Here is a 9,338-nt window from a genome sequence, read left to right as displayed (position 1 = left end):
GGATAGAGTGTCGGCTTGGGGACTGAATGGTCCCGGGTTCGATTCCGGTCAAGGGCATGTACCTTGATTGCGGGCATATCTCCAGTAGGGGGTGTGCAAGAGGCAGCTGATCGATGACTCTCTCTCATCGATGTTTCTAACTCTCTATCTCTCTCCCTTCCTCTCTGCACAAAATCAATAAAACATATTTTTTAAAAAAAATCCAAAGACCTAAATAAAGGAGAAAACATCCCATGTTCATGGATAGCATTAAGATGGCAATACTCCCAGTCTGATCTACAGATTCAACACCATTATATCAAAATCCAAGCTGACTTCTTTAGATAATTACGCACTAAACATCATTTACAAGAATGGTTACATACTTCTTGTACCTAGTAGTTACTTCTGGTTTGTAGATGAAGGTTTTAGAAACTCTGAAACAGAAATCAACTGCATCAGTCCTCCATGCCCCTAGGACTCTAAGGTAAATTGATTGAAAACCCACACATAAGCCCTCATATCCAAACAAGGCCCCCTCTGAAACATAACCTCCTCACTACCAGCTTGGATCAACAGAACAGTCCAAAGTCCACCTGAAAAAAATATGTGGGGGTGGAGTGATAGGAGCTAAGGGAAATTGGAAACAAGCAAAAAATGCTCCTTGACTTCCTCCCCTACAGTCAGAGATCTAAGTACATAAAGAAGAAAAAGCATTTTAAAAATCTTTAACACTGAAATTTCTTGGGAAAAAGATCTGCAAGGCAATTTCCTTTAAATAAATGGAATATTATATTGTTTGATGTGAATCAATTTATACAAGTCATCTAGTGAGCGGAATTAGTATACTGTGTACCAGTCACGTAATGCAACAGAAACGCTGCATACACTCCAGACCCAGTGAGCCCCCCTCCATTAGAATGCAGGCAAAGTCAGCCTCTCTTTTACTCTGAAAGAGGCCAAAGGCTGAGCCAAGACTAGCTTTTACACATGCTTCCTCTGCCTCCCAAATCACCATAGAAAAGCAATATTTATTTAATAAACACACATACATAAAATTTATGCCACCGACAGGAATTTATTCTTCCATGAACTAATACAACACTCTGAATTGTCTACTTAGAGCTGCAATTCCATTCAAGATTAATGCTCATTAAGTTTTTAACACCAAAATAAGAAAAAGAAAAAAGAAAAAAAGATTTATGAAAAGAAAAAAGAACTGCTTAGGGGGGGGAAAAATGGAAAGCCCACCAAAATAAGTACACTCATTTACATTTGTAAATAAAAAAAGGCAGATGTCCCTTTACATTGACAGATGCCACCGAATATGCTAACCTACACAGACTCCTCCTTATACAAGACACACCGCATTGAATTGTGAGATCTGACACCTGACGACACAGGTAGGCGCAGGGCATTGACTTGGCCAAAGAGGCTCAAGGCTTTCGTGTGGAAGACCATCTGTTAACGACAGGTGCACTTTGTGGCTATCATGTCTTCATATTCTTTGTAAGCTATGGAGCCATCGGGCTCAATGGTCAGCACACTCAGAGGGCTGTACTTGGCAGGCACGCACGACGGTCTGGGCACGGAGGAGTCCAGCTGCTTCTCGTAGATGATGTTCTGCACCATGGTGTGCACCGGAGAGCCGTACCGGTGCCCCACCGCCCGCGGGCACTCCCCCTTGCAGTACCGGGGGTTGTACCTGTGCGGGGCCACGATCCAGTTGTCCCACTTCAGCTGGCTAAAGCTAAGTCTGAAGTCATGGAGCTCACACTCGTTCTGGGGGAACAGGAACTGTTTGAAGTATTCACTCAGATTTAGAGAAGCTGGAACCAGAGGCTTCTTCAGTGCCGAGGTGACCGTTTCCCGGCCTCTCCGGTGACGGGGCGATCTTACTCGCTGAGCAGCCTCTTCCCCTACAGGACAGGCAGGCAGGCCTCGCTGGTCGGGAACCTGGGAAGGGCTCCTTTTGTAGTGGAGCGAGTACCACCTGTGATGAGCCTGGGCACTGGTGTCATTCAGGTACAGCAGCAGGGAGGGGCGTACCAGGTTGAAGGGACTGTCCTGCACAGACGGGCGCTGCAGCTTGTCTTTCACGCACGTAAAAGCCACCGACACGTGGACACTTCTCTTGTCGGAGGCCACGAGAGGCTGAAGCAGGGCAGTCACATCGACCTCAACCCATTTGTATTTCTTTTTTAATTCAAACGGGGCCGTAAAGGTGCCGGAGCGCGGAGCTCGGGGGGGAGTCTTGCTGGCACTGGACTCTGGCTCTCTCAGCACCAGGTGGCACACACACTGAGCAGCAGAGGGGAAAGAGGCGGAGGTGTTGAAAGTATACAGCAACACTGACTTGAGGAGGTGCTCCACAGCGGTAACCCGGTCCAGGTTAAACAGCAGGTCCACAGATGGCACGGGTCCTGGGGAGAGAAAAGAGTCACCAGTAGCGCCTGAATACCATCCAACGGAACAGGAAGCCAAATCAAGGAATTGGTGCATTGGGATGTTGCTTTCTCCCTTCTCTTTTCCCACTTCTTCAAACCTCAAAAAATGGAAAAGTGGGAGAGGAAGGGTTTATACAGAAAACACAGGTAATTGGGACTATTACATAAGTAATTCCCAGCAATTATAAGTGAGTATTTTCTCACCAGAAGGTCAGAACAGCTTTGGTGGTGAACTGAAATAACAGGGCATTATAATACAGTTTAATTTCTAGAATCTTAATAATTTGTTCCAAACACAGGACGATAAATAAGGAAAATTCTATTGTTCTCTTGGGGAGTCTCTAGAGTAGGGGTGTCGAACTCAATCAGAGAAGGGGCCAAAATCTAAAATCCAGCCTAAATCGCGGGCCGAATGGTTTACTGAACAGTCATAAACTGTCATTGTGATGGAAACGCAGCGGAGTGCAGTGATGACAGTGCGGTGCGGGCCACATTGCAAGGCCTGGCGGGACGGATTTGGCCCGCGGGCCTTGTGTTTGACACATGTGCTCTAGAGGGAAAACTATAATAAAAAAAAAAAACACTAAGTTGGGCCCTAGCTAGTTTAGCTCAATGGATAGAGCATCAGCCTGCGGACTGGATCTGATTCCGGTCAAGGGCATGTACCTCCGTTGCAGTTCCCTGGCCCTGCTCTGGGTGTGGTAGGAGGCAACCAATGGATGCTTTTGGTGGTTTTTTGTTTTTTTTCCCCCCTCTCTTCCACTCTCTCTAAAAATCAATGGAAAAGTATCCTCAGGTGAGGATTAAAAAAAACCAAAAAAAAAAAACCTCACTAAGTTTGTTAAGCAGCCATTCTAAGCCTTAATGGATGGCGTCAATAAAGAAAGCTTAATTGTCTAAGTTAATTTGAAACACTTGAGATAGACCACAGATGGAGGGTCTAAAACTACCAAAATAAAATAGGACAGCAAGAAAGGAGGAAGGGTTTGAAACAGCCCCCTTGTGGGTTAAAACCATGACCCAGTCAATACAGTTTGGTTTTCTCAAGCACTGGCCCTTATACACACTCACCCAGGTGCTGAGCCAAACTCGGCTCTGTTCTTGTGAGGACCTACTTTCCTCTCACAGACAACAAACAAGGGGAAACAGTACGTATAACAAAGCATACCCATAGCTGGGAGACGCTGTACGCACATTTTCAGGCCAGCATTGGAGAATGGGAAAAATAAGCAGCTGAAAGTCAAAATACCGGGTTTCCAGTCTTACTTTTGTGACCTCGGGCAAGATGCTAACCTTCTCCAGCAGCATTCTCCTCAGCCTTTATTGCCACTGAGTCTCTTCTAGCTCTAACATTCTGTCCTCTTAGCCCACCTTAACCCACTAGAAGAAACAACAAGACCAAGTACCCGATTTGTCTGAATTTGGAAACTGAGAATCATGAGAAATAAAATGCAACTCAAGAAGTGAGGCCCAGCTCTTCCTGAAACGGAGTGCAGCCCAGTCTATCATCCTCCCTCCACCCGCTAACCAGCCTGGTCCTACGCACCTGTCACCTGGTCCACAGAAGCCTGCTCCTTGTGCTGGATGTGAGGGGTGAAGAGCCGCACAGTGTTGTAGAGGTGACTTCTGTTGGATTTGGGGATCCCCTCCTTGGTGGCATATGCCTTATAGAGCCTCTTCATGTAGCGCAAAGCCCTGGAGTCCGGCTGCAGCCTAGGGAGCCCCCCTTGCCCATCACACAGGACCTTGAAGAGCGGGGGAAGGAGGCCAGATCTGTCTCTCCCATCTGGAGGCTGCAGCCAGGACCAGGGCTCAGCCTCCGGTTCCAGTTCAGCACTGGCTGCCATCTGAGCTCCTCCCCTGGAAGCTAGAGAAGCAAGGCTCCTAGGAACACACAGCCAGGAAAAGCAGCCAAACCACAAAAAAAACTTGCTGGGAAGCGCCATGGCTTGGAAGAACTGGCAAGGGACCCAGCCATACCAGCCTTCTTCCTAAGCGCCAGGAAGAACCTAGGCTGATCTCTTAAATAAATTTTAGGTGTGTGGGTGGGTAGGGGCACTTCTGTAATCAGACCTCAAGGATGCTTAGCTGGAGATAATTTTTATCAGCTGTATATCAAACAGCTGATAACATCCTACTTTTATCCTCATTAGACACGGATTTGTTTTTTTGTGTGTTTTTTTGTTTTAGTTTGTTTTGTTTTGCTTTCCTCCTCTTCCTTTCTTCTGGCATTTAATTTTAAAACCTCTTAAGTTATTGTTATACTAATGCACCAGCTATGTAGCTGAAAGGCTAAGAGAAATTATCTTAAAAGAACCCATTTTTTTAAATAGAGCAACTAGGGTTCTTAAAAATATTCTTTAGGTGCTTGCTGAAACTTCCAGGGCACGTGGAAAAAGTAACTATTTGTGATGATACAAAGATCTGTTAATATGCAATTTATGGTATTAGGTTTACTCTTCCTATCTCTTCATCCTCACCGCGGCTGCCACGCCCCCACTGTCAGGCGCTTCGAATAATTATTTACCACATGTTGATTTGGAGGGTGAGAGAAAGGCACCCTTGGTATTGAAATTCTAGAGAGCAGAGAATGGTTAGGTTGCCCAGATCTTCCAGGTGGCTTCTACAGAATATGTACTTGGAATACAACAATATGCTTTAAAAAGGAGGACATCACCTTTAACCTTGATTCATTTTTAATGTCCTGATGTCTTTGCTTTGTCTGCAACATTCACCTGTACATATTTTGGCTGAAAGGTTTAGGAATGTTTGCAGGTGCTAGAAAATACATGGAAGTTTTACTTACTGTTTCATTAATCACTCAAATGGTGGCAGAATTTCCTAGGGTATTATCGTTCTTAACGGTTATGTCCTTGCCTCGGAGCTGAGACCAGGCTAGAGATCATGTTTTAGAAAAATGAGGCAAAGATGTGTCGTGAGCAGCTGAAATAAGGGGCTATCCAGTGCCACCCCAAAGGAGACTCTGTGCTGGCAAAAAAAAAAAAAAAAGGCAAACACTCCTGGTACCAGATACAAAGCCAGTCTGTGCAGGACTCAGGATGATAAACTGAGGTATGTTTGCAAACTTAAGTTCCTTGCCTGCCAAGCCTCCTGGCCTGTGGCTCGGAAGCAGGGTTATAAAACACCCCCGAACTGTTAACCACATAGCCAGCAATTCCAGGGACAAAACGTGTAGACACTGCAGCCAGTCGGACAGCCAGACAGCTGCATCCTTCAGTGGAAGGTACCTTCCAAGAACACGGCAACTGCCTCTCAGCCAACGTCCCTGCCTCTCCTCCCGGAAAGCCGAGGGAGACTGTGGGCATCACGATCTATCCCCCACCCCTGCCCCCGCGAGACCTTCTTGGGGACCAGGAGCCGGAGGACGGGGGGGTGCTGGATGCCTTAGCCTCCTTCTTCCCTCTTATTACCACGTCACAGCCCTTTATCAATTGCTTGACAATTACTTGGGGGCTCTGTGGCTGCATCTCCAGAAATGTTTCCATTCTAACTCAGGAGTGTCTACATCCTGCCAGCAGATTCGCAGGCGGCGGTGGCCCAGAGAAGCCCAGATCCGAGTCCCTGGTTCGGTGCAGGGCCGAGCCGAGTGCCAGCTACCGCACCGGGGGTGTGAGACCGCGTCCGGGGCCGCGCGGCGGGCCTCGGGGGCGCGCTCCACAGGCGCTCAGGGCCCGGCCGGCGCGGCCCTGCAGGTCTCCGGCCTTTCTCGTCACCTCTGGGCTCTCCTCGGCACCCTGCCGCTTCCGGCGGCTCCATCCCAAGGAGGAGCGCTAAGAGGAAGCGCGAACGCGAGGGGGGCGCCCCGGGCCCCGAACCCTGCACCAGGGTCACCCGCCCCCCACCTCGGCCCCGCCCCACAGGCCCCGCCCCCACAGGCCCCGGCCAGGCCACTTCTCTCCAGGACGCAGGGGGGGCGTCAGAGCCCCCTCCGGAAACGGGGAACGTGGTATGCCCCGGAAGTGATTTCAAGGCCTCCTAGACCGGCTTCCGATCCTACCGGAAGTGGCGGACGGAGGCCGGTGGATCTCGCTGCTGTGGAGGGCGAGGTGACCCCGGTGCGGGAGTGGGGTCCGGTGGCGGGGTCCTGGGGCCCGCTGGGAGGGTGGGGGCGCCGCCCGGGCGGGGGGGACGGGGAGGGCCGGCCGGGGTGCGAGGGGCGCGGCCCAAGACTGAGCCCAGCGCCTGTCCGCCCTCGGTCCTGCAGCCGTCGCCGCCACCATGGGCCGCGCGTTTGGGAATCTGACCCGGGTGCGGCATGTGATCACCTACAGCCTGTCGCCCTTCGAGCAGCGCGCCTTCCCGCACTACTTCAGCCACGGCGTCCCCAACGTGCTGCGCCGCATCCAGGCATCCATCCTGCGCGTCGTGCCGCGTGAGTGCCCCTTTCTCACACCCACACACACCCTTTCTCCCTGAGAACACTGCGAGGCCCGTGAACTAGTCCCGTCATCGCCTCCGTGCTACCGGGGAGGAAACTAAGTCCCAGAGAACTTAAATGAGTGGCCCAAGGTCACCTGGGTGACTCCGTCTTCCTCCGAGGTCATCTCCACGCACTGCTTTCCTAGCGGCCCACTGTTTTGTGTTACAGGGAAGCAGGTAGTGAGGGTAGTAGCACAACCTTGCGAATTTGGTTAAATGGTGAAGTTAACTTTATTCCCATTATCTGAAAAAAATTTTAATGTGCTACAGGGGAGGTTTGGTGATAAGAGTTTCCCGGGTAGACCCTTTTCTTTTGGTCATTTATCAAGTGGGTATGTAATGTAACCCTTCTTTTTTTAAAAAGTCCTCACTTGATGATATGTTTATTGGTTTTTAGGGAGAGAGAAATATCGATCTGAGGAACATCTATCGGTTGCCTCTTATGATCGGTTGCCTCCTTCCTATACATGACCCTACTGGGAATCCAACCGCAACCTTTTGGTGTGCTGGGACTACCCCACCCTACTGGGCAACCTGGCCTGGGCTGATGTAGCCCTGCTTGGTCCTCTGGTTTAAAAGGGATTTGGCGTGTGAAGAAAGAAAGAAAGATAAATAAATAAATAGGATTTATTGAAAACTAGAAACAGGGGGGCAGAATCTGTTGTGATGCAGAAAAGAGGACAGGCACTCCTTTGTCTCATCTGTGCTCACTGCTTTCTCTCACTTTTGATTTTTAAAGCATTTGTTGGATTTTATCTTATCTACACGTGGGGGACTGAGGAGTTTGAGAAATCCAGGAGGAAGAATCCAGCCACCTATGAAAACGACCACTGAGCAACTCATCTGGAGGATGGTCCCGTCTCTGAAAGACCCTTCTCTGGGAGAGGAGTCCACATTGTATAGTGTCTTCAAGACACAATAAACTTCTTATGGGCTGCTATGTTGTGGTTTTGCATTTTTGTGAGCAGAGTCCTTGGTGTGACTTGCTAATCTTAAAGTTAATGAACTCCCTTCCCCAGACGAACCCTGAACCATTTTGGCGAGTGTGGGAATTTGGTGAAGGAGTGGGGCTCACCCCTCGTTCGGCATAATTTACAAGGAAGCCGCTGCAGCTCCTCTGGCAGGCTGGCCTGGTGTGGGGGCATGGACTGTGGGGAGTGCTGGTTCCCCTCCCTCTGGTCCTATCGCAATAATAAAATCTATATTGTAATTGCTATGTGTCAGGCACTCTTAGTGCTTTACACACATAAGTTCTTTTAAACCTCACAACTACCTTTGAAATATTACACTCGTTTGGCAGGTGAGGACACAGGCACAGGGAGGGTAAATAATTTGGCCAAATTTATATAGATAGTGAAATGGTGGAGTCTGGGACTAAAGTTTATGTTCTTCAGGTTACACTGTACTGCCTTTTAAGACAGGCCTTCCTTAGCCTCAGGGGAGTCCGCTATAAAAGGAAGGGTGAGGTGACCCCTTGACCTCGCGAGCTGAGGCAGCACCCTGGCTATTTGTACCAGATTACTAACAGTAGTCATTAACCATATATGTCCATAAAGCCTAAAATTTTACTCTCTGGCCTTTTACTCCTGTTATGGAACCTTTGAATATATGATTTGGTAGAAAAGTTCCCTTTATTTTTTTAACAAAATACACTAAATATATTCATCACTGGGGCTAAACCAGGAACTTAACTGAAACAATAAATATGACACCACAGCTATAGAGTTCTATACAGAAATCAAGTCAAGGACAGAAAATCTAAAAACAAAAAGCACAGGCCTTGGCCAGGTAGCTCAATAGTTTAGAGCAAGCAGGTCAAACTCAAAGGCTAACATGGGCCAAATAAGGTTTATGTGGGCCGCAAAAAAAAAGCTTCAATTTTCATAGGAATGTAGGTTTATTTCAATAGAGATGTGCTGAATACAAAGGGCTGAAATAAATGAATAATCATTAACAAAATAGAACATTTTAATTTTTTTTCTTTTTTTTTTTTAAATATATTTTTATTGATTTGTTACAGAGAGGAAGGGAGAGATAGAGAGCTAGAAACGTCGATGAGAGAGAAACGACGACCAGCTGCCTCTTGCACACCCCCTACCGGGGATGTGCCCGCAACCAAGGTACATGCCCTTGACCGGAATCGAACCTGGGACCTTTCAGTCCGCAGACTGACGCTCTACCACTGAGCCAAACCGGTTTCGGCAGAACATTTTAATATTTTTTCTTGAACATTAACTTAGACACTGAATAACCACAATAAGTGTAGCGTAAATCTATTCTCCAAAAGCGAAATATTTCCTGTTGGGCACACCAAACAAGTCAGTACAAGACTAAACATGGCGATCGGCTACTAAAACATTAGCTGCTAGTATTAGTGGAGAGAAATGGTGTGCCTGCAAGTAAGGTGTGTGAGGGAAATGAATATGACAAGGTTATGCTAATCAGCCAACGTGTAGCTCGTTATTACGTATA

General features: G+C 48.0%; 2 protein-coding genes across 7 annotated transcripts; one reads left to right on the top strand and one right to left on the bottom strand.

Moving 5' to 3' along the window:
* Positions 1–1,041: 1,041 nt before the first annotated feature.
* Positions 1,042–6,086, bottom strand: GDF9 (growth differentiation factor 9). 4 transcript variants are annotated; one of them, XM_036423879.2, is made up of 3 exons: positions 5,233–6,086; positions 3,973–4,171; positions 1,042–2,402 (listed from the first exon to the last, which is right to left on the bottom strand). In XM_036423879.2, exons 2-3 carry the CDS (start codon positions 4,106–4,108, stop codon positions 1,444–1,446), a joined length of 1,095 nt encoding a protein of 364 aa, XP_036279772.1. In that variant the 5' UTR covers positions 4,109–4,171; positions 5,233–6,086; the 3' UTR covers positions 1,042–1,443. The 4 variants fall into 4 exon arrangements, with proteins under 4 accessions (XP_036279772.1, XP_036279771.1, XP_045432285.1 ...); XM_036423878.2 differs by having other exon boundaries at positions 3,973–4,172; positions 5,856–6,086; XM_045576329.1 differs by having other exon boundaries at positions 5,894–6,086.
* Positions 6,087–6,348: 262 nt separating this feature from the next.
* LOC118711005 (cytochrome b-c1 complex subunit 8) lies at positions 6,349–7,804 on the top strand. 3 transcript variants are annotated; one of them, XM_036423884.2, is made up of 3 exons: positions 6,349–6,493; positions 6,652–6,819; positions 7,606–7,804. In XM_036423884.2, the coding sequence occupies exons 2-3, from the start codon at positions 6,666–6,668 to the stop codon at positions 7,698–7,700; spliced, it is 249 nt and encodes an 82-aa protein (XP_036279777.1). In that variant the 5' UTR covers positions 6,349–6,493; positions 6,652–6,665; the 3' UTR covers positions 7,701–7,804. The 3 variants fall into 3 exon arrangements, with proteins under 3 accessions (XP_036279777.1, XP_036279775.1, XP_036279776.1); XM_036423882.2 differs by having other exon boundaries at positions 6,368–6,502; XM_036423883.2 differs by having other exon boundaries at positions 6,395–6,506; positions 6,656–6,819.
* The last annotated feature ends 1,534 nt before the right edge of the window (positions 7,805–9,338 follow it).

The sequence above is a fragment of the Pipistrellus kuhlii genome, unplaced genomic scaffold (assembly GCF_014108245.1).
Source record: "Pipistrellus kuhlii isolate mPipKuh1 unplaced genomic scaffold, mPipKuh1.p scaffold_m20_p_8, whole genome shotgun sequence".
Lineage (NCBI taxonomy): Eukaryota > Metazoa > Chordata > Mammalia > Chiroptera > Vespertilionidae > Pipistrellus > Pipistrellus kuhlii.
The sequence above is the reverse complement of the archived record's forward strand: the minus strand, read 5'-3'. Positions and strand labels throughout refer to the sequence as shown.